This window comes from Halichoeres trimaculatus, unplaced genomic scaffold, assembly GCF_033239565.1.
Source record: "Halichoeres trimaculatus isolate MK-OKI-2021-1 unplaced genomic scaffold, fHalTri1.1 fHalTri1_scaffold_11, whole genome shotgun sequence".
NCBI lineage: Eukaryota > Metazoa > Chordata > Actinopteri > Labriformes > Labridae > Halichoeres > Halichoeres trimaculatus.
In genome coordinates, this window is record NW_027437189.1 from 8,783,374 (window position 1) to 8,808,364 (window position 24,991).

At 42.5% G+C, this 24,991-nt stretch overlaps 1 protein-coding gene across 2 annotated transcripts; it reads left to right on the plus strand.

The window, feature by feature from the left end:
• Positions 1-1,109: 1,109 nt before the first annotated feature.
• LOC141799912 (uncharacterized) lies at positions 1,110-24,812 on the plus strand. 2 transcript variants are annotated; one of them, XM_074682331.1, is made up of 7 exons: positions 1,110-1,542; positions 14,337-14,568; positions 17,230-17,287; positions 17,428-17,506; positions 18,538-18,884; positions 21,951-22,088; positions 22,446-24,812. In XM_074682331.1, the coding sequence occupies exons 2-7, from the start codon at positions 14,435-14,437 to the stop codon at positions 22,977-22,979; spliced, it is 1,290 nt and encodes a 429-aa protein (XP_074538432.1). In that variant the 5' UTR covers positions 1,110-1,542; positions 14,337-14,434; the 3' UTR covers positions 22,980-24,812. The 2 variants fall into 2 exon arrangements, with proteins under 2 accessions (XP_074538432.1, XP_074538430.1); XM_074682329.1 differs by having other exon boundaries at positions 1,113-1,542; positions 18,421-18,884; positions 22,446-24,811.
• Positions 24,813-24,991: the final 179 nt, after the last annotated feature.

Sequence of the window (24,991 nt, forward strand, 5' to 3'; positions counted from 1 at the left end):
CATTTGGTTTATGATCTTATAATACTTATTTTGTATCACATTTGATAGAATTGTGTGGTTTTAACATTTTTTTAAAGTACTTTGGATTAAATATGCATTCTTCCAATGCAGAAAATACTCATTAAAAAAAAAATGCGTATCATATCAAAACTATTACAAAACTATTTGTGGTTGTCTCATTCGCAACAGTCTTTGAAAGCTTTGTTTTGATGAAGCCTGAAACAATCCAGCCCAGCAAGGTGCTGATGGTAATAAAACATTTTGGTATTTGATACCACCTGAAATAAAAAAAACAACAACTGAAATCTTAATTATGTGATTTGTGCTGGAAAACAAGGAGTTAATTTTAAGAGGCTCGGATTAAATGATGATGAACAGACCAGCCATGACTGCTGCAAACTGAAAAAAAAAACAGTATGTTGTTTTAAAACCAGGAACAGAAGACAGAATTCATGCTGTTATCAGACTTTTTTCTGAAAAGTGACACATTTTCCCCACAGAATACTTATTTAACCCCTTAAAGTCCAACATCACTCACCACTGTCCTGTTTCTCCCTCAGTGTGGCATGAATCGACCCTCATACAGCAACACTGTCATCTGCACCCTGATAGGTGGTTACACCTCCGCGATGCTCGGGAACGGCCGGTAGGTGGTGCTAGAGAGGTTGGAGGTACAGGTGTGTGTGTGAGTGGCAAGGTTAAAACCAGCTCCAGCAAGCAACAACTGGCCCAGTTTAATACCCTCACATGTCTAACGATGAGATGAGGAACAGAAGAAGTGATATCACAGAATCAGAGTTCATTTTGATCATAGTTTATATCTGAACATGTAGGGGTCACACTGGGTGAGGTCTTTATTTTGAAGATTTTATCACAGATGTGATTTAGAACAGTCTCCATGCATCTGCCAGACTCATTGTTGTGTTTTGTTTGTTCATTTTGCAAAAGTCAAATTCATATCCAGCTGTTGAAACTGTGATGTGAGGACCTTAAATGATCTTTAAATCTGTCTCTGAAATTAATCACATCCCCGTGCACCTTCACCAGTGCGTTAGAAATCCTCTCAGATCGGATTCAGCTCGTTTATCGCCCGCACTTCTCCATCCCACCGAGCGATGACGCTAGAATCAAACGACGAAGCGCAAAAATTGGGGGGTCTCCAGCTCTGCCTGTGTCACATGGAAGCACAGTAGCGGAGCCGAGGGGATGCGAGTACAGATGGAGGGGGCTTGAGGGACTGTGGAGGAGAAAAACTGGCTCTTGGAGATCAAACTGGAGATACAGCAGCGGCATCAGAGGCGGACAGGCACTTTCCCAGCCTCCCTTCTGGCTGGGGGAGCAGAGGAGCGGAGGACAGGGGCGCATGAGAGGGTCAACGGGCTGCTCGAAGGATGTCACATACGAAATATGCTGCATTCGTGTTTTGTGGACCCCGTGGAAGCCAACTTATCGCTTTTGATTGATTATGCTGCGTTTGGTCCGAGTGGAAGCAGACGGAAGCGACCAGGGTTGACGCTGCGCCTCCCCAAATCCCTGATCTGAGTGAGTACAGGGATGCTATAGCGCAATGCTCTGTGCCCGTGGCTATGTGACAGGCTGGAGGGAGGTGGGGGGAGGAAGAGGGGAGGATGGGGGGGATCATTCATATGTGCCTATAGATCCAGGTCGATAAGCTGCACGCACGTTTAGCACGTAAAAGCCTCCATCCAAACAGGAGACATGTCTGCTGTGCGCTTTTTCTTTGTGCGTATCCTCTCTGGTCATACATTTAACACAGACACGTGTGCACCCACCTTTAGCTCCTACTGCATTACGATTTAAGCCCCCAAATGAAAGCATTCATCAGAGAAAGTCAGTGTGATTTGCTGAGAGGAAGGCGCAGGAAACCTCGGATCATTATTTTCCTGCATGTGCATCATCCCTGCTGACTGTGGAGCATGAAGATAATTAACGTTAGACCTTCCGTTAACATTTGCAGCCCCCTCCACCCTCCCCTCCTCCATCCCTTACTCATAAATAGGGGGGGTGTGGGGATCTGGCTTTGTCGTGTAAGTTGCCAGCTGACCTCAGGGACACAACATCCTCCACCAGGCTCACTTTGATCTGGAAATGAATCGGAAACGCTTTGATGATTAGAGAAAGAGAAAAGAAGGGGGTTAAAGGAAAGAAAAAATCAGATTTGCTATAGGCGTAATGAAACAAAACCCTCTGCATCAGCCTGAAATTCCTCATTTTCTCTCCCTCCACCTGCACAGGCATTTTATTTCCCATCCAGAGTTCACACCCTGCATGGCTTCCTGCCTCAGCCGGCTTCATTTGTAACCTGTTGTCACCGAGCATCCCTGCAGTTTGAGGTGTCAGCGCCCAGAGAACAGTCACCCGGCTGTGATTGATGCCTCCTGAGTGGGTGCCATCATGAGCTACACATTCCCCTGACACACAGCTCCACATGCAGGATCCCTTTATCGCTCCAAACATGAGAGAAACCATGATGCTCCTCCAACTTCCAGCCTCCCTGTGTTGTGTTTCAGCCTGTTTCCAGGTCTTTCTCTCCATCTCTCCCTCTTTGCCAAAAGCAGCTGGAGAGGATGTGAATAATGTGGTCACAAGAAATTACAATTATGCACTAATTTGCTGTGAATAATGTCAGGCGGTGTTTGTATCAGAGGCGGCGTGGCTCCGATAAAGACAGAGCCTCCTCTTCCACTCTGGCTTCAGCTTTCTTCCTCACAGGGGCATGGTTAATCGTTGTTGCAAGCAAACATTTGACCTAATTCACATTCTCACACAATAGCAGCCTCCACTCTCTCTCCCCCCACCTCACACACACACACTATGTCACACACACACATACACACACACGGCTGTTATTTGTGTCACACAGAGGGTGAGGTTTTCGCTCCACATGAACTCCCAGGTGGTTTATCAAAACCTGAGCAGATTCGGAGCACAGACCACTGCTGGCTGGCTGGTTGGTTAAAAAAAGAGGTCCAGTTGATTAATAATAAACCCACATGTACATTCACAGCCGGTTCCTAGAAAATTAAACCCCACTGGTGTTTTTTTTTTCACTGTGGGGCTAAATGTGTTTCTGAAAAATAACATTTTTTTAAGGATTACAACATAAGTCCTTGTTCGACGTTATGGCCTCTAAACATGAACATTTGCTTTGTGCTAAGAAGGAATGAGACAAAAAGCTTCTGTTTTGGTTTCTGAGATGAGAAATCGTCCCTCAGTATGAGAATAAAGACCTGATCTGATTGGCTGAAAGCATGTTTCACACTTCATTATCAGGCATGTTATGGCTGAGAGCAGATCCAAGTCAACAGGTGACATTTTTTGGCATTCATTCAGTCATGTAGAGCAGAAGCTGATGATTTTCTTTTTGAATGCTCGGTTAATCACCTGAAAACATGGAGATTTATCTTCTGTTGACTGACAATCTGTCCACATTAAAGTCCTTAAATTTCTAAGCCGAATCCAAAAATTGATCAGCCAAAAACTGATCTGCCTCTATCATAAACTTGAGGTCACTCTCAAAATAAGGTCTTCATTTTTGGTCCTTGTTTATCTTTTCTGTTTATTTTTACTCTTTGTTTGGGGATTTTCATGTTTTAACCACTTAAGACCCAAGCTTTTGACTGGTGTGCAGTTTTCAATTCACCTTGCTATTTGGGATAAGTAAGACCTAATAAGTATAATAACTAAACTTAGTCTTTGTATGGGAGGGAAAATGCCTATCTGCCATTAAAACGGGTGTAATGTTGTGATTTCACCAAAAGATGATGTAGGCAGTGCCCCTAATTGTGGCTAATAGGTCAAAGTTTGAGAAAATGAATTATCATGGGTCTGAGAGTCAGAAATGTAATGTCCACATATGTGGATGCAGGGTTTTGAGAGGTTAAATGAGATATAAGACAATGTGCAAAGTTGGAAAACAAGATAAAGGCTGAGATAAACCCCAGGGATGCCACTCTGATTAGTTGTACTTGACTTTAGGAGTGATGAAACAAAAGGGTTAAATACTCATGTGACCACCTTTTTATATTGTTTTCTTTGACTAGTTGCAGTGATTCTTCAGTTCATCGGAAAGTATCAGATTAATCTCTAACTGACTCAAATATTTATGTAAAATGATCAAAATAGATGCAGATTCATTGTCTAAGACATCATCATTGTAGCTGTTGTGACTCGAACATGTAGCTGACAGGAAATTTTTGGATTGTTCATTTTGCCATACAATTTTAAACAAAAGCCCCTTTAAGAAGATTTTAACTGACTGTAAACAAACTGATGCCTCTTTATGATCTGTAAAAGCAAACAACACCATCATCAACATGACCGGTAATATCTGGATTGTGATTTTAAAGCCTGTAACCGCTGTGAGATGAGACTGTTAGCAGCTATTACCTCATCTTTTCCACAATGAGTGATACATTAGACTATTAAAAGAAAGCAGGATGGGATTTAAAGCGGAAAACACAAGGGAAGCAGATACTGCTTTGTCCACAGGGGGCGCCAAAATCAGCACAAACAGAAACTTCCTTACAAGAGCGTTGAGATACATGTTAAAACCATAAACTAGCTTCTATTTTAGCTGGTAAAGAAAATAGAAATCAGATCTTTATTTAGCTCTTTATTGATGCATTTTATTTAGGTTCCTGGAGTGCAGGTTGTGTATATCCTGGGGCTGGGATGATATGCTGATTCGATTTAAATTACGATTCTTCGATATTTCCGATTTTTGCGATTTTTAGTTTGCTTTCTTAACACCATACCATGAGAAAAAGTTAAATGATGATGATAATATCTCCAGACTATATCAGAAGACATATTTTCCTATAGCATAAACATCACGTGAGTCAGGTCGAAACATTTCGCCATCTGCTGGAGAAAAGGGGTAACTTCTTACCAATGTAGTTCATAAACAAAGACTGAAATGAAGAAGTTGAATTTGAAAAAAATGAGATTTTTTTTTGACAAAGAACCCTTATTTTGATATTGTCAAGCGAAAAATCCTGATATATTGTATTTTAATTTTTATCTCCCACCTCTACTATCTCCTGAATTCATCAAATGAGTTATTAATTTTGTTATAATATTCTTCTCACTGCTACATCCCAAACGTTTATACTCAAATTATGCTCTCAACCTTCTTTAGATTTTTATAAATAATATTTTCTTCAGAAATTTTGATGGGATTTTGTTGTACTTGTGTGTTTGTGATGCTTTGTTTTGGTCTGTGAGTATATACGAGAACTCCTCTGATACATGGTGCCACTGCCATAATTATAAAAACACACTTGGATAAAAGAAAATACTGTACAATAACTTCCTCACTTTCCTGTGACTGAGCAGACTCTCTGATCTTATAGAATATGGTTACTTAGGCATCATATATGTGGTCTAATGACTGATATAGATGCCTCTAAAATTTCTGCTAATAAGAAACCAAACAACGTTCTGTATGTTTGCTTTAAGTCAATGTGTCAATTCTTTATATATTTCCGGTGTGGCTCAGATAAATGAGCCGATCTGACCACAGGCCTCAGGCTTTAGTGTTCTGTTGAACAAAAGATTTATCAAAAGTAATAATTGGCAGATTGATCAATAAGACAAATAATTGCTGGCAGTCTTCAGGAAGGAGAAAAAAAGAAAAGGAAGCTAAATAACCAGAGCTTTAAGGCCCATTTTTACATTTTTGGGAGCTTTCAGTCACGTCTTAGTGTCAAGCTGTGTTCATATTTTTTTAGATATTTGTTTTTTTATGTTAATCTCTTTCACTCGATCTTAAAATGTGTGATTTAGATAAAAACAAACTGGATTTTTGTACCAGTGATGCTCCAGTTCTTTAATGTGGCCCCTAATACACAGTCAGAGCAACACCTGGCAAACTGCCCCCTCCAGGTATTCACGTGTAGTTTGTACGGAGCTCACCAAGCTTCACAGGCAGGCGGGGGTGTCTCTGTCACCGAGGGACGAGTGGGGGGCTTTGTTTGGCTGGGAAATCTGCCGGGGGAGGGTCCATCCTTCCTCCTGCTCAGAGCACTACGTCCAATCGGCTGGCTGTGACGAGGCAGCTCGAGGGCCAGAGATTACACCGCAGTGCTGAGGCGTCACTCTCGCTGAACACCGCAGGCGGAGGCAGGGAGGGAGGGGAGAGAGGGAGGGAAGGGTGGGGAAGCGCGTGGACACACTCATTGAGACAGGGGAAGGGAAAAGGAAAGGAGAGCACCTTGTTAGGAAATGTGACAGCCTCATCTCATCATCTGCGTTCAGCGTCTTCAAACACCTGCCACAGGACTCCCACGCTCATCATCCTCCCATCCTCGCTCTGCTTTCTTTTCCTCCACACCTACACCTTTCCCCTTTCTTCTCTCTCATCACCCTCTTGATCTCCACTCGTCCTCTCCCTGTTGTCAAATCAGCACAGAGATAATTACGCTGACAGTGAGGCTACTATGTTCTAAATGTTCATTTCATCAAATGTGCGTACTCTTCTTTAAAAAACAGCTCTTATATTCCAGATTATCACACTGGAGTGGTTCTGCTCTCCTCTGCGAGATGAATTAGTGACATAAAAGCAGGTCACAGTGTGTGAAATCTCTGACATGTTTGCTGGCTGCTGTTAAAATTCACCAAAACAGTTTTGAAAGGCATGCTGGGAAAACATGTTCTGTGGTGCAGTCACTTTTCAGACGTGCTCTAAACCCTCACTGTGTATGTTTAACATTTAACTTACTGAACACAGATAACATTGACTGATGTTTTATTTTATCTGAATAAGAAAACAAACTGTTTCTCTTCTTGTTCTGAACTTAGAATGAAAACTAAAAGCAGTGTGCAAAAAGCCACAGAGATGTCCGCGTGTGAAATTTGGAGCAAATTGGATTTCATGCTGAGAACAGTTGGGTTCACGGCTGGATCAGCTGGAAGAGGCACAAATAACCAAAAGTCTGCACATCTACGGCGATGCGGGGTGTAATAAACTCCAAACCCGTCTGTGCTCTGTCTGTCTGTCTGTCTGTCTGAGAGGAAAGCAGATATCTGATACAGCTTTAAGGTTAATTAATACAGAACAATCTGGAGGTTTAATGAGCGATGATTCGATTACATGGATATAAAGAGAAATCAATTATCCATATTATCTTCATGAAACGCTGTGAAACATCAGACACAACCAATCCACCAGGATTGATTCTGTATCAACCACAGGACACTGAGTCTCATATATGGAGGAAGATTTTGTCTCGTCAGTTATTGATAGTCGACCAAATGCTTAGACATCATCATGCTTACTGGTCAGTGTCAACATAAACTGCAGGTTAGATTAAATATTTAATATATTTTGATGTCACAAATGCTGGGATGTGTTTAACGGCAAAATTCCACCAGATCCAGAACTGGTCCGTCTCTGCATCGGAGCTGATAGTTTTTAGCTAAGTGTTTACTTCTGTTGAGGAAATTTTAGGAATCCTGACACTTGATGAAGAAGACTCAGATGACTTAAGTTGAAATAGTTGAAACGGTTGGATCAAGGAGAAAATGACAGACAGTACATATGGGTGCCCAGTGTACTGCAGAGTCAATTCCAACAGACCAGTCCGTGTGCTCAGTATTCATCAATCCTGAGATTGGGGCTGCTTTGTCTACCGATAAGTCAATGGGTTCAGCTTAGCCTGGGAACTCAGTGTGTGAAACAGTGTCCAAAGAGACAGGAACGTGTGAATCGGATCCAACCCAGACTAGAAACACACTGTCTCTGTGTACAGATAACTTTAAGGCAATTACAGGTATTATTGTGACACATATAGAGTCAATTTAGAGAAAGGCATAAAGCAATATGAAAACTCAGCCACAACTTCCACTGGCTCAGTTCTGTTGTGTTCCTGTTCTGTTTTGAAGTCCACACCCCTTTACAGCCAAGTGCAAGACTACTATTTTTGGCAGATGCCAAACCAGGAAGTATTAATAAGGGATGTTTGATACCACTTTTTTTCAGACCAATACCAGTAAGATTACTCTCTCTTAAGTACTCACTGATACTAGTGCTTTTGATACATAAAATTTGAATTCACAGTGACAGATCATTTTGATCAAGGATTGCACAGTCCCTCTGACATTAAGTCCAAAATAATATTAAAATTGCACAATAAAACTAACAACTGTTAGAGTTTAAGTATTTTAAGTCTAGTAAACTGAAGTGCAAAATAAAATGGTTTAACTTTTAAATTTCCCTGGAGGACTTGCTTGATGTAAAATTTTCTTGCCTTGAGTATCGGCTGCTGGTATGGGCAGCCTACAAGAGTACTGGCACCTTGGAAAAGAGGCTGGTATCGGCCCGATACAGATACCTGATATTGGTACTCGCCCATCCCTAGTATTAATTGCACAAAACAGATCGAGGGGTACTGGAAGTCCAACCAAAGGAAAATAAAAACAACAAAAAACACTAAAATGTGGCTTCTTTTCAAATTAAACCCTCTGATGGCTTGCTGCCGCGGACCATAGACATAGAGTGGACAGCGAGGCTCCGCCGTTTACTATTGTACAGTTTTGAAACCAAAATTCCCCCGTCACAGGCGCCACCATTGTAGCAGTTTGCAGCCAGAGTCTGCGCAGTAGAGACGATGAGGGATTCTGGGAGAATCTGAGTGGAGCCGGGTGACAAAAAAAATCATCATTTTTTTTCTTTCGAGAGAAAACTTGACTAAACTTCTTTTACCATCCCTGAAAAAAATACACAAGAACGGCAGCTGTCAATCATCGTTAACCGTGACATAAAACCTCATTTTTAACCTCGTGTAGCTAATGAAAACAAAACTTTTTCAGAAAGAGGACCTGAATACAAGGCAGCCAAATGATATCTTCAATTCACCACAACAATCAGATGCGAGAAACATTTCTACCAGGTGTATTAATTTTTTTAAGTTTGACCACAGCCCATCTGGAATGACTGGAGAGTCAGATTTTTTGACTTATACTGCAGCCAGCCACCAGGTGGAGCAGTTTTTGTGGTGACCTCACTTCGAGCTGAGCAAGATGACGTCCATTTTTTTTTAAGTCTATGCCACAGACCCATAAGTTTCACCTTCACCACCAACACAACGCCAAACTATGAAGATGTCTGTCTAATATGAGTCTGGTTCTGTCCGAGGTTTCTGCTCATTAAAGGGAAGTTTTTCCTTACCATTGTTCCTTGCTAAATGCTGGTGAATTAAGATGAGATAAGACTCCTTATCTTGTCTTGATTTTGGGTTTCTGGCAATAGAATTTTATCAACATTTACGGGTCTAGACCTAGATTGATTGATCATATTTTGCTTAAAGACATCCTCAAATTACAGTCATGACCAGAGCTGGGCCAGGAGTCAATAGGCTAGAGAGTTTCAGGGGTTTATAGAGACGGCATGAAGAAGGAGAGGCTCCTCAATGGGCCAGAAAAACTGCTGAGTCAGTAATCGGTGCAGGAATCCTCCGTCTTATGTCTCCAGATGTCCCTGGCGGTCTGGTCACATTCTGCATTCTGGGTAGTGACAGAAAAGAGAGCACAAAGCCAAATGCAGTAGAGACAGACCACACACGGATCTGGTGGAAGTCTGGTGTAAACAGTAGCACAGCCATCCTCCACAAGCTAAACCTTTAGCTCCTGTTTGCAGCTACTTTCTTTACGCTCTACAACCTGGATGTAAACAAGCATAGACGACAGGTGGAATCTCATAACCGTTTTGCAGTGTTTAGATCTTAAAACTAGAAATGAAGCTGAATGTAGGATGTGTCTGTGTTGAATGTGAACCTGCTAAAATAACCAAAGGCTGGTGCTACTAGCTCTCTGCTAATGTTAGCCCTGCTTTGTAAACTGATTTGACAACATATTCCAGTAGTTTCCATGAACCTGTTAGAGAGCAATGCTTCTGTTTGATTTTTTGGAGTGTTTTCAAACCTTCAACAAGTTATTCAGTGAGAATTTAAATTTCCATTTACACAACCTGGAAACAGCCCACTTCAGAACAGCCTTCAGAGTAAAGTACAGATTTACACTCCTGGTGCCTTTTGTAGTCAAAGCAACTCAAATTTCATTCATTCATCTTCTACTACCACTCATCCTGTTCAGGGTCGTGGGTGGCTGGAGCCTATCCCTGCTGTCTTCAGGCAAGAGGTGGGGTACACCCTGGACTAGCTGTCAGTCAATCACAGGGCTGACATCCAGGGACGGCAGCTCAGTGTTAGAGTGAAATGTATTCACAGGGAAAAGAAACCAGAGAGAAATAAAGATAATGGAACATATTCCTCATAATGAACATTAACAGCAGATTTAACAGAGCTGAACACTGGTATGAAGGATAGAACAAACCACACCCTTTATTGAACCGCTCTAAAGTTCGGCTAAAATCGATTACCTCTGGGAATCATTTGTCCTGTTTTATGTTCTGAGAAAAAACTGATTCAGTTCCAGTCTGCATGGATGGAAACCTCATTTCAATGGAGCCAATCGATTCTGATATGAAGCCGTTTCAGCAGCCCGCTACACAAACAAGAGCCACTTATTTTAAACAACACATCACACAGACTTTAGCCCTAAAGTCCTTTTATTTAAATCACAAACATACACGTGCTACGCTGCACCTTAAATTATCAGCCAAACAAACAGTTTTATTGTAAACATACCTGCTTCATGGGCCATCTCATGTTTGGTACCACAGACTGAGTGAAGGAGGGTGTGTAGGTCATCAGTAGCAGCTGCCACTAAAACAAAAAAACACTGGAAAATTTAAGGATATTAGTCTCTGAAATGTATGGGACCCACTTGCAGCAATTTGTGTTTTAGGGTTTTTGCTATTGCTAGTGACTTTTCTATTCAAAATGTTGGGTTTATTCGGCCCTCAATGCTTTGACCTCACCTTCTGATACATTGGTACATGTGGTAGCATCATTGCATGTCATGCAGACACATGGTAGCCTTTGTTTTCTTCAAACATACAAATAACCGTTGTGATGAAATCATCCTCCAGATTCACATCATAGACGGTGGAACATGGAATGGACGGCATGGCTCCACCTTCAATCATTTTACAGTTTTGATGCCAAAATACCTCAGTCTAAGGCGCAAAATTTGCAGCTAGAAGTTGTTGGCCTCTACTAAGTGTCTTTATTTTTTAGAAATTTGACCACAGCCCCAGTCACATGAACAGGGGAGACAGAGTTTTTGACCTATACTGCTGCTAGTCACCAGGGGGAGCAATTTTTAGAGCAACCACATTTCGAGCTGAGTGTCATGACGTCCCTTGTTTTGTTTGTTTAATATTTCAAGCATTCGCACATCAACTCACCCAAACTTTTTGCAAAAAATCCACCAAAAATGAAAAACTTGGTACAAAGTCAGGTTCAATTTTTGTTGTTTGCGTTCACACATGCAGCTTGGCCTAAAATCTCCAGTAGTTTTTGCATGTGTGTGAATATGGCTCATGACCCAAGATTTTCAACAAGTGCTGTATTTAAAAAATGGCAACGTTTTATGAGTTTTGAGTCAAATGTTGGTAGTTCTGCAACATCTAACCTATTGTGAGACCAGTGCACCAGTCTATTCAGTCAAATGCCACCAGTGTTTCACCATTAATCATTCTCAATATTGATAAAATGAATAAAATGTAGTTGCTGTTTTCAAAGAGCATTAGTTGGTATGGCATAAATTTACTTGACATTCATTGAAGAAATACCACTTTGTAAAACTATATTAATCATGAAACTACAAATACAAACCAAAGGGCACAACACGTGACCACAATTTGCAATATGGAAAAAAGCTTTGTCATGCTGTTAGCTCATAGCTGCTAGCCACTATCTAACAGCTATCAGCTGACCAAATTAAACGTTTTTCCATAAAAAGACTCAGAGGCTTTTCTACTTTAGCCTCTTAAATCATAAACATCAAAAAACACAATTCTAACTGGAAAATAAGACAGCAAAGCTGAAGATAACTTGTTGCAACTTGTAAGCTAACTCCCTACACTTACAAGCACTAAGAAACATTAGCCCCTGACATGCTAACACAGCTAAATGACAAGAAGCGGTCTGTGTGAAAAGAGAACTAACAGTGTTAGATGTGCAGTTTTTGTCAAACTACAAAACACTGAACAAGTTCCATTTTCATGTTAGTGCTAAATCAGTTTTTTAAAAAAAGACTTTTTATGCCAAGACACTAACAGATACTCAAACTTGGCTCTTTTTGTGTTTTTTTTTTTTTTTTTTTTTTTTTTTTTTTTAAACTTTTCAGCAAATGTGAACAAGCTGGACTATTATTTAATCATTATTTGCTAGTTTGAAATATCAGCAAGCTAGATTTTATTGTGAGCCTGCTAGCATGTTGATGTTAGCATATGCTATGAGTAGTAATATTTGTTGCACATATAAGGCATTCACCTTAAAGCATTTCTCTGCCTTTGTAACCAAAAGCCTCACATCTTCCAGTATGATTGTAGATGCTAAAGCACTACCACAGAGCGATCTTATAGACTACTTTCTGTTGTGTTTCTTATATTTTGGTAATGTAAAGGTGATGTTTGATACATTTAAAGGAAGTTGGGTCTACTGGAGAAGCTTTCACCATCTAAATGAATGAATAAATAATGAACATGGTGCTGAATTTGGTAAGATGCGTGCCTGATCTAACTTGGCAAACATGTCGGGCTGGTTGCCACTCTTGGCATGACTTGGAGAAATCATTGGCAACACTGAGAGAATGATTTACTACTAAAATAGATGGAGAGCAAAACACAGACCTGAGCTACTAAAAATAGACGCTTGCATCTTTTTTCAACAGACTCCAAAGGGTCTTTCATGAGCACATATGCTGACAGGAGATGGACTCGATAGCAAAAAGCATGACTGGCAAAACTGAACACAATCCATGCAGGAGGAAATGTGGGCTTTACTAAATTAAAAGGCCATGAACGGATGGTTTTTATGAAGAAGAGCAGAGCAGAAATTCATGCTTGAGTTTCTTAAATCCTTATTAGGATTCTAACTTTACAGATCTGTGCTGCAGTACTTAAGCTAGATTACTGAAGCTGCTTTAGATTGACATGTTGGCTTCAGAAACGCTCGCTAATGCGCTGGTTTCTCCTAAAGCAGCAGCAGCAGTCCAAGGCTTTGGCAAACTTTCAGGGAACACACACATTGTTCAAGCGGACTACAGACAGATTTTTAAAGTCATTTGGACTTTGAAGATTAAATTCTGTCTGGGAGGAAAGGATCCATGTGGAATCAGCACATTGTTCAAAGTGTCAGATCTGATCAAGAGCGAGGAGGCTTGAGGAAGAGTTTGTCTCAAAGATCAGCTACGGAGCGGTTTGTTTGGAAGGAAGTCTGTAAACTGAATAAGTACACGGGAAACAGAGAGTTAAGTGATATAATCCCCCAAACTTCAGCTCTTTGGACAAACGAGGCGGTCTGTTTTCTGCAGACTGTCATCCGGCGTTGTGTTTGCTGACGGACGTGTGACAATCACATAAACACACATGAAGCCACACTGTCACAGCAGACAGATGGCGTGATTTGACAGAGATTAGAAGGGGCTTGTTGTTTAGTCTTTTTGTTATCGCTCTGTTTTTCTTTTTTTTTTTTTTTTTTACTACTGTTTATTTGAAACATATTACACTGCCAAATGTGAATTTGTCTGGCAAGCAGAGAGGAGAAGACAGGGAGCAAAAAAAAAGATGTTTTCTGTCTGCTCGCTCTGCTTTCATTCTCGTCTCCTTCAGTGTTTCGGGCTTCTCTGCCTGCTGGCGTGTTCGGCTTCTCTGTGACTCATTGTGCCTTCTCAATATGTATGTTTGTTTTTCTTTGAATGGTTAAACAAGAGGAAATTTGTCTTTTCCCATATGCATCGTAGGAGCTACCTGACAAACAGAGGAATCTCATGAAGCTGTGTTCAAACATGAAGGACTTTCTGCTTTATTTCACTTTAAAGGCAGCAGCTGATGTGTAATATTTGGATTATCTTCAGAACGAACTCACTTTACGACCTTGAAACCTGAAAACCTTTGTTGGTGAGCAGGTATGCTGTTGATGTCCATGTAAGTGTGACACATAAAGCTCAGTAATCCCTCAAACAAGGTAGAGCAGAACACACGCCTGAGGCATAATGTCTGTTCACTTCACTGCCTCAGAGCTGGATGGGAATTCTCCTCTCTCCTCTTTTCAAACTGCTGCCTCCCTCCTGCTCTCTGCAGCGTGAATATTTTACTTCTGCCTCTGCTGCTTTGTTAACCTACTCAATGTTTCGTAAAGGTTAGATCATTTTGTAATTAAGCCTCACTCTCTGCCTTCTCCCTGCAGATCTCAGAGCGACCGTGGCACCTCCCTGCGTGCATGAGTTGTAAGGGTGTGTGTGAGTGTGTGTGAGTGTGAGAGCAAGTGAGCGTCAGCGCTCCCACATGGCCTCCATGCAGGACGGGCTGAACTTCACGGCTCCTCCCTACGGCAAGGTCCTGCTGCTGGGCGCTATCGCTGCTGCCTCAGCCTTCGTCGTCACCATCCTCATCGTGGTGCTCTGCGTGGGCTGCCAGAGGTGAGAGCAGGCTAAGAACACACACACATACATAAACATGTTACACTCATTAACACATGCATGCAACTGGAGGAAGGAGTTAAGTTCTAATCAGTTATTTTCAGCAAACTTAAGAACAAGGTTGAATTTCAGTGTCTCCTGTCAGGATCTTTTGGTTCGTGTTGGTTTTGGAGCCCCCTGTGGCCAAATCAGTACCTTGCTGCTCTTGTCCTGTACAAGCATAAGTCAAATTTATGGTGGGAAAAAAAAAAAAAAAAAAAAAGCTGGTTTCTTGTGTTGAGAGTGTTGTTGATTGTTTTTTAGGTAATCGTGAGGCTTTATCAGTATCCTTTTCGGTCTGTTTCAAAAGCAGTGAAAAACTCCTTATAGTGGCTTCAAATGGTTGATGATCGACTGATGTCTGAACAACAATTAGCTGATGTTCTGTAAAAGGTTGGGCTGTTTCAACTTGAGTCTGACTGATATGGGATGTTAGAAATAGAGATTTAACACGGTAAAATCCATGTATTGCCAATATTTTGTGTTAGCAACAATTTGCTGGCTTGTGCAAATTGTGATATGGCTCTGCAAAGTTTATGAAAGCATAAATGTAACATCACTGATGCCTGCTTTGTTCTTTGCCCCTGGGATCTTTGCTGCTGCTCTCCCTGCCTTTGCTTTTCATGTATGCAGATGAAAGAGAGGGGAGGTGTGCTCTCCCTGCTTCAGGCTTTGGCCTTCCATAGAGGCACATGGAAGGGCAGGGAGTTTCCAGAACTGACTCATAAAATTCACCTTATTACATACAAAAAGTTAATCGTTTTGATGAGAGTGAGGCTGGATAAAAATATCTTTGTTTTAATATCAGAGCACATTGGAAACATACTTTAATACCAATCATCATATACTGGCCTATGTAAGCTTGGTCATATCTGCTGACAGAGACTGTAGTTCTGACAATTTTTTTTTTAATTAACCCCAGAATTTGGATGTCAGAGCTGGTAATCACATCAGATCCAAGTTTACAAAGTTCCGGGTACAATCTGAAACAGCTCCAAAAGTTATTTAGCCATTAGCTGTTGTTGTTGTTAGAACTGATAGCCTGGTCCATGTGATGGCAACACAAACTGTGATATTTTGTTGGTGGAAGCAACATGAGAGCTTATCCACACATAGAAATAATACGGTAATGCTTTGATTTGATCTGTTGAGAACACTGAGGCTGACTCTGAAGCTGAAGCTGTAGCAAACCATTGACGTGTTGTTGTTTTTTTATTTATTTTTTGCTTACGGATTGGTGCAAAAAAAAAAAAAAAACCGTTAGGTCATAGCTTATTTATTGAATCATGTAAGATTTTCTGAATGATTGACAAGTAGGACCTGTGCATCTGTTAGCAACATGGGTGCCAAAAAGGGGGGTATTCTAGGGTCCCATTATTGACAGGTGCCCCAAAAGGCCCCTAATAATACAATTATAACACTTAGAAAAATAATATGGCGCTATGAAGTTACTTTATAATCAAAAATATACATCAATTATTACAATATACTGGTAACGTTCCATCTATTTTTATTGGAAACATTTCTCAACGGTCCCCCTGTCCAACGGGCTCCCCCTCCCTTTTAACGTAAAATGGTTCAGTCCTTCTAGGAGCGGTTCGCTGTGTGCAGCAGCTCCGTTGATCGGTCGCCCACAGCGCGGTGTTTCAGTCTGACCCGGGACAGCGACGGCAAAATGCCACGCGAATGGCACAGCCGAAAAACAGGACAAAAAAAAAAAAAACAGGTTTTAGGAAAAAAGTAGAGGGACGACAATATGTCACCAGTTTTTCCACAAAAAAGGTGGGTTTGGTTCATGTGGGAAAGTTCTGAAACATTAGCCTGTTGTTGTTTCCTAACTATGTGGTTTTTAAGCTAGCTCACTTTTCTCCTAGCTCATATTTTTAAAGAAAACTGGATTTTTACATTTCACTGTTCAGGTCTAGCAAGCTGCCCATATTAATATCAATTAATTAATAATGCTGCCCAGCAATATTTCTTTTCATGGGGCCCAAAATCCCTGGTGGTGCCCCTGGTCAGCAAAGAGACTGTCAACCCTCCTTAGCTCCAGTGTGTTTATAGACTGACTGAAAGCTAGCATGAGTCAGCATTTCTAACATGAAAACTGTCAATGTTTGGTTTCAAAAAGCCTCTGAAGAAACCAATGAGTGACTTCACAGAGAGTATGAGCATGTTTTATGCGTTTATGATTCTACTCAGCTACTTCTGTTCGACTCTGAGGACAGAGACACTGACAGTTGGTGGATCAACAGTCCAAAAAAAGTCTTTAAGAAGCAACTGGTGGAGAGGACAGAGACAGAAAGGAGGATGGAAACACTGGTTTGTACAGAAGAGCTCTGATTGGCTAGTTAATTGCAGGCTGCTTCTGATTGGTTGTTTGATTATTTAAAGAGAAATCTAAATTTAACATCATTAGTGACGTGTAACAATGAAATGTACTGTTTTTACCACGATTTTATAGAATGTCCCTCTCTCCCACACACAAACACACACACACAAACACACAGAGTCATAATCTGACTCAGACACACATGGACGGTGAATCAAACTGCAAACACACGCACAGTTGCATCAGTGTAGTAAGTGTCAACCTGTGTGACTGAGTGTTTGTGTTTACCACAGGAAAGGGAAGACACACAATGTTCCCGGCGAGGGTGGAAAACACCGTCTCATGGACATGGTAGGTATCTGAGCACAGACTCCACGGTGGAATCCAAAAACCAACCTGGAGAGATATCATTCAGAGGACCTGCTCAGTCGTGATTACTGTTAAACCAACCTTGTGTGTGTGTATATCTGTGTGTGTGTGTGTGTTGTCAGGGTATACTCAGGCAGTCGAAGCTGCGGTCCATCAGTAAATCAGACACAGAGATGAACAAGATGAACTGCAATGGCAAAAGTGAGTCCATCTTTCACATACACATCTCCTTCTGTGTGCTCCTGTGTGCCAACTTTTCTGGGACTGCAACAGCCTGGACTGCATGACAAAGCATTTTTGTCATCAAAAAGGAATTTTGGGGAAGTCTCTGAGCCCTGGAAGTATAAATAAACAAACAAACAAAAACATTTGAGGAACAACTAACAGAACCGGAAGAAATCGGTAAATCTAGGTGCAGATCAAAGCCAGAACTTGAATGAAACATTAATCTATGAAAAATTTACATCTTCAAATTGGCTGATCCCATGCATTTCCATGTTTTTAACGTTCCTGAATCCTTATCTCCATGCGCCCAGTTTCGTTTCCGACCCTGAATCCCTAAAAACCTTCCTGTAACCAAATTTCTGACCACTTAAGAGTATTTTTCCCAGAACAGAGCTCACATTATGTTTACAGCTCAGTCTAATTTTGCTGAACTCTTCAGTCTGAATCTGCAAACATATCGTTCTCTTGCTCAAAGACAGAAATGAGAGCGCCAAGACGAGTCCTGGAGCTCCGTCACTGACAGTCAGCAGGGAGCTGTGTTTGTGGGCACGGTGACAGTAGCCTGAGAGGGTTTGAAGAAACAGAAGCATATGTCCGGCTTCATTCTTGTCCTGCTTCCATTGCGGTGGAATGAAGTCAAATTGGACGCTTTTTCTCAAAGTCGACGTCAGCTCCCAGTTTGCTGTCAGCTCCAGATTCTTTTTAAAAAGCAGAGAGAGATCTTTTCATGCTCAGAGATGAGTTGTAAATGTGTGTGAGTTCTGTTTCGTGGTGGCCCCGGCTGTATGGAGTGTATCCACCCTGCAGAGGCCTCTCACAGATACGTCCAGCCAGCGTGGACCTTCTGCAGCAGCTCAGGCGCCGGTCTAACTCTGACCTTCGTCTTCAAGGCAGGCAGCTTCCCCAGATCCCCTCTGGGACTGGAGAGGACGGGGAGCACACTTACTCTGAGGTGGGCCGACGCTCCTCTACCTCACGTACTGACGATGCCCTCTACGCCATGGTAGGCAGGGCCGGGCAGACGGACACCCCGGCCCCTCCCGCGGTCCCCGCCAACACCCCAGCCCCCCCAGACCCAGACGGTGACGTGGAAGGAGGGCTTCCTGAACCGGAGGCTCAGGTCATGACCCCGCCTCACCCTCCAGAGACGGCCGAGTACGCCTGTGTCAGGAAGCTGAGGAAGGCGGACAAGGCGCCGCAAAAGAGGGACAGCGGGACGGATATGGGGGAGCCGCCGGCGCCACCTCCGAGACATGCCCCGCCTTCACATCCCGCACCTCCTCCGCCTCATCCTCACAGCACGAAGCTGCCCAGGAGAAATCTGGACACCTTCAACGTCCCGGCATTCCCAAAGGTCAGTAAAGAAACTTCCGTTTTATCTGATAAATCATTAAACCATTCGTGTCCAAACTCAAAATGTAGTCCACAGGTTGACAGAAAAATGTATCAAACTTCTCAAACTTTTCCAGAAGACTCGACATTCATGAAGGAATGCAGCCCAGACTCAAAGAAGCTTTTGTCCAGGATCTGGGGCTTGGGCTCAGGTCATAATTTGGTATTGGTGGTGTTGGGTGTAAGCAGATTCATACAAAACGAGTAGAGATGATTATTTATGGCTCTGTTTCAGGATCTGTTCATCAGTCATGCTGATTTTGTTGAGCCTCTTTGCCCTCTTTCGCCCCTCCACTGACAGCCTGAAGCATGTCATGTCAGTGCCAGGAGGTGGAGAGGATCAGGTTTATGGGCCTTTAAAGGAAGTAATGGCTGGAGGGTGGGAGGAAATTAAGTCGGGTCACTTGTGGTTCTCCAGAGATTTGACTGAAGCAGCATATGAGATCATAAGAGGCAGATTAAGTCTTAACTGGACCTCAAAATGTGGATTCATTATCTGAGCTGTTCAATTTGCATCTGAGACTTTGTGTGTGAATGAGTCAGTCTGTCGATCAGTCTGTGTCGGGCTCTGTTTTTGACTGAAATATCTCTGTTTTTAAAGGGCAGACATTCGTGGTCCCCAGAGGACAGGCCTGACTTGATTTGTTGTTCTCCAGACTTTACTTAAGCCCCCACAGTGAGGTTGAAAAGTGTTTATATTCCCATGAAATTCATGTCAGATATTTATGAAATTTACAATGGACTGTTTTGCTTTTTAGTATTTTTTTCCAGGGATTTTACCAGTTTTCTCTCAATGGCCAGCAGAGCTAGACTGCTTAGACGGCCTTGGCCCATTGTGTTGCGGGTGTAAGACTTGAGACGCTTTAAAACAGGAGAAGCTACTCTTGACAGAAGATGCTCCGGTGGAGGGTTATTCTTCAAGATCGCTGACTGGCTCATTTCACTGTCAATCAAAAAGGGATTCGGCCTCAGACAGATCATCCAATCAAAATGCAGAAGCCCAGCGTCCAGGCCAGCCCACTGCCTCATAGACCCCCAGAGACGCTGAGTGTTCGAGGGCTGGACAAAGCCCAGCGTTTATCCAATGACCGTCCAGTTTCCACAGTGGAACAACCCACTCTACACTTCCCCGCTGAAGTCAGAAGACGCTCAGCGTCCGACTGTGTTAAATCCCTGAGACGCTGCAGGGATGAATGAGAAGGAGGTGGAGCCAGTTACCTGTGATAGGTAGCTGATTCTAAACAAAAGATGAAGGAATTCTAGCGCATATTTTGTCAATGAGATGTACACACAGCAGATCATATCACCACTTTTTGGGGACATTTTAGGGGAAGCTGAGCTTCCCTTGCAGTCTTAGAGCAATCGCCACTGCTACTACCCAAATGTAAACAAGCACAGATCACATCTTGCAGCCCTGTGTAGTTTGTTTTGGATAAAGGCTACAGGTTGCTAGCTCTGCTATTGTTAGCCACAAGAGGCTACAGAGTTTGACATTATTTGCATACAGAGTCTGATCCTGTTAACTTTTTCTGTTTTTCCATGGAAATATCCACAAACTTCATCACTTCAGTACCTTGTTTGTATGTTTCAACTTGTTTTCTTCAGGTGAAATGTTCAGTGTAAGTTCTCCTCAGGTCACTATGATGAAATGAGCCATCATATATTTACAACCTGTAGCTGAAACCTCTCAGATTAGCCCGTCTTCTAACGACTTCACCATCCAAACATCTTTCTGAATCACACCCATCGTCCTTCTCTCATAATTCTAACTGCAAACACATCTGTGACCAGCGTCTTAAGAATGTGAGCCTGTGAACCTGGAAATGACCCAGGTGAACTCTACCTGTTCCCGATCAGCACATTAGCATTGTGACTGCGAGCATGCCATCATTAGCATTCAGTTCAAAGCAGCACTGTCTCACAGAGCAGCTAGCGTAGCCGTAGCAGCTCAGACTGAAAATAGCTCAGTGTTGGAAAAAAAAGAATCACAAAGCTGCTTTGGTGTGTTTCTACAGGTACGATTCAGCGAGTCCACTTTGAGTTTCAGATCAGTGGATGTAGAGGCTCATCAGATGCCACATCCCTGCACAGCTATTTATAATTTTACTACTGACGTCTGGACGGTTAGCTTGATATGACCTGTTTTACTTTATCTGCTGTCAGTGGTGTCCTAGTGAGCAGAATAAATATAAACCTCAGTCTAAATCGTACAATAATCAAAGAGGAACGATGTGAGACAACACCTCCTTACCAGATGTCACTTTTAGTCAGGTTGGGTCATATTGACGCCTTCATTCTTCCTGGTGCTTATGGGCCTAAAAGGTGTTATCTGGAAGTTTCTTAGGCTCAGATTTATGACATTCAAGGCATTTCACTGCTCGACATACCTGCTGATGTGACTTATTGGCATGTCTCTTTTGACATCCTTGAAGTACGGACAGTGCTGTGTTTATTTGTTGAACACTTCTCTGGGATATCGGTGTATTCCTCCTCTCAGCAGTGTCACCTCCTCCATATGTTTGCAGCAGCAGGAGCGTAGGCAGACGCTCCCATCTCACTGTGGATATGAAGCTTTGTGCTCCCCTCAGGGTGACAGTGGGAGACCATTTGCTGCCCTGTGTGAGGTCAGCGAGGTCACGCTCTCGGCTGTGACCTGAGTTCAGAAACACGAGCGTCTGCGGGCTTACATGTGTACGCAGGCTGCTCACAGGGCTGCGCAGCGCTCATTTTCTTGAGGATGACGCAACATGTTGAAATTGAGTCATCCAGAATATAAGCACATGGTTCCTCTCGCTGCAAGCTCCACCTTTCAGGGAAAATCTCTTCAATACTGTATGACATCCATCCGATACATTTCTTACGCTCTGTGCTACTACTCCTCTACATCTTTAAAGAGGTTAATTTGTCTTTTATGAACCCCTGGGTGCGTTTCTAAAGGCCTCTTTTCAGATTCACAAATACTCCAAGAAGGCGTGCATTAACACATGACCGGCTCTGCCCTAAATGCTATTTCTCGTCTCCCTGACAGGAAGTGATGTTTATGGGAAACGGGGAGCAGTACATCTGGAAGCCTCCGGAGGATGAAGAGATGTTCATGCACCAAAATAAAGCCCTGGGATCGCTGGGTGCTCACACGATGGAGAATATACAACCATCTGCTGCAGTGGTAAGTGAGCGCTCTTAAAGCTTGTTAAATTTTCAGCTCCTGTCTTTTTAATTTGGTAGTCTGAACACGCTGTTGAGCTCCTGTTTGTCTGATATTGAAGCTTTTTTGTGACTGAAAAAATTGATCAAGGGTCCAGAAATGTGGATTTACCTTTTTTATTTGTACTAAAAATAATTTAATCCATGTTCCTGCTCTATTTAATTATTTATCTGTATGTTTTGGGTGCCTGTTGATGTCATGTTGTCACTTTTTTATATCATAATTGTGGTTGTGTATGAGTATTTCCGTTAGATGTTGTGGTTCACCTCATTTTTTAAAGACAGTATTTGAAATAAGACTCTGCTTACCTGACTGCAGGTGGCCGAGATGTACTCAAAGGTTTGTAAACCTGGAAAGAAAAAGAGAGCAGTGCCGGGGTCTCCCCCGTCCAACCCCGGCTTCCGGACCTTGGGTCGTGGTGACCGGGATCGAGATCGGGACGGGGGGTTTAGTGTAGTAGTCAAACCACAGACGTGGGCCCTTCAGGATGGCAAAGCGATCGGCGGGCCCCTCGATGACCACTGCTACGAGTCCATCGGGACCGAGGAGTGCGATCCGTCCTACGAGAACATGGAGGGCGCCTGGAAACGGGAGAGACCCCCCAACACGTGTGCCACCCTTCGACCCAGGAGGAAGAAAGCCCAGCAGCCTTTGCAGCAGCAGCAGCCCCCTCCCCCGCCGCCAACGCAGCAGACCCCCAAGTTACAGCACCTGCCCGCCAAAGCCCTGCTGCTGCCGGGGGAGAACCTGTACGAGAGCATCGGCGACTTGAAGCAGGGCTCCGCCACCTCCAGCACCACCACCATCTTTACTTTCAATGACGGCATGGAGATGTACGTTACAGGGCTCTGAAGCGGCAGCTGCACTGTGACCCCGACCCTTCAACACAAGGAGCTGAGCTAACACCAGAGGAGTGACGGCCGGGCCCCTGTCATGCTCCCCCCACACATACTGTTTACATTCAAGTCATAACACCAGGCCTCTCACAGGATGGGCAGAAATGTTGATCTGTTATGACCTGGGCTGAATCAAAGTCCAATCTATCGACCTGTAAAGGAATCCAAAGGTAGTGAATATTAAATGAGCACAAGACCATCGCAGAGCAATCTGTGGGTAACAGTAGCACTTCTATTTTACTGAAACATGTGCAAAGCACAATAAAGTAAAAGCCGAAATTCTTCCTCATCTTTAGCGGGTAAAAATAGTTGTTTTTCCTGGTCTGAGCAGGAATCCTATTTGGGGAAAAGGCACAGCATCTGTGTGAAATCTTTTGGTAGCACTTAGTCTGTCACAAACAGGCCTTCCCTGTAGTCTGTCAAGATGTGATTCAGGACGAGATTTAAATGATAGGAAAGAAATGAATTACCAATCAAAGTACTTGAAAGCTCAGGGACCAAGAGAATCAATTAAGAGAGTATTATAAAGAAAAATTGCACACATTTTGCATTCCTCCTAAAAGCTTCGACTAATTTCGACCATAATCATGTTTCAAACCGACCGGAAACTTCCCTCTGTCACGTTTTGTTTCATCTGACATGGACTGAACACTGTCTCCACTGCTGTCTGTAAATGAAGTGTTTTACTTTGTTGATCCTGTTTCTGCACTTTGCCTGCTACAAGTTGCATGCTGAAAAAAAAAGTGGAAAAAAAAGACAAAAAATCAAGCACTGTCATGTGGTACCTCTATATGAATGTTTTTATTTTATCGTCGTTGGTTGTTTTCTTTCTTTCAGTGTGTTGCTTTATTTCTCTGTAGAGCACAAAGCCAGTTCAGTGACGGAAGTCTTTGGCTCGGTGGGACTCTGTTCGGCAGAGAGGAGAGGAACTTTTCTCTCGTGGTTTGCCTGCTGAAAGCAGACTAAAGAGAACTGCTTGAGTCCTACAAGGTGGAGACAGACCACTCAACCCCTCACACACACACACAAACACACACTCTCCCTCACACACATACCTCTTCTCATGTCCGTGGACCGCTCATCTCCATCATCACTGCCTTGTGCTCATATGAATCTGCTTTGGGTTTTCACCATAGTGCAGCTTGGAAAGCTCCAGTAGAACTGATGTGTATTAGCAAACGTCATGTCTCATCATCACCCCATTGATGAACTCTCTCCTCTTTCTCCCTCTCTGTTATCTGTGTTAAAAATATCGCAGAAATGACAAAAATGTGAAGCAAAATGTTTTTTTTGCTGAGCAGCAGAGCATCACCTCGAGGATAACACGCTCAATTCTACATCCCAATCCTGGACAATAACCACGTTTTTTCATTTGACCAAATATCCCCAGCAAACAATGTGATTATACTGTATGTTGATGCAATGTGTATGTACATTACAAAAGAGAAAGAATAATAAATATATCATCAGTGTCAAGAAATCTATCTTTTTCTATTATGTTTAATTGTGTTTTGGAATGACTTCTCTTGTGACACAAACTGCAAAACAGCTGCAATGTAAAAAACTTTCCGTGTATTCTGTTTGTTGTTTTTTGAAGCCATGAAGCTACGGTGTGTTCTTGGAAAGCCCGGCTAAGTTAAATGTGGCAGCTAATGTTGTGTGTTTGCTATTCAGACTACAGGGTCTTGTACTCAGAAGCGTGTAATTAAGTGCTAAGTGCAAAAGATTGTAATGTTTTATATCAAGATTACTATTCATGAAATGTCAGTCAAGTTTATACTTTTGTAATAAAGTGGCACTTTAAAAAAAATATGCGTTATCTCATAGTGTCAGTTATTAAAACTGAAGGGAGAAAATATCGCCCAGAGTTCACACTGACAGATCAAAGACTCTTTTCTTCTGATCTTAAACGCTGCCTGTAGATTCATGTCTTCAGTCCCATCAAAGGGAAAATCTCAACTTATCTTT

Bases quoted from the DNA above. Each gene is read 5' to 3' on its own strand.
- LOC141799912 (XM_074682329.1), top strand. From the start codon at position 14,435: ATGGCCTCCATGCAGGACGGGCTGAACTTCACGGCTCCTCCCTACGGC. The intron at 17,288-17,427 runs GTAGGTATCTGA...GTGTGTTGTCAG, and splicing joins AACACCGTCTCATGGACATG to GGTATACTCAGGCAGTCGAA. The intron at 22,089-22,445 runs GTAAGTGAGCGC...ACCTGACTGCAG, and splicing joins TACAACCATCTGCTGCAGTG to GTGGCCGAGATGTACTCAAA.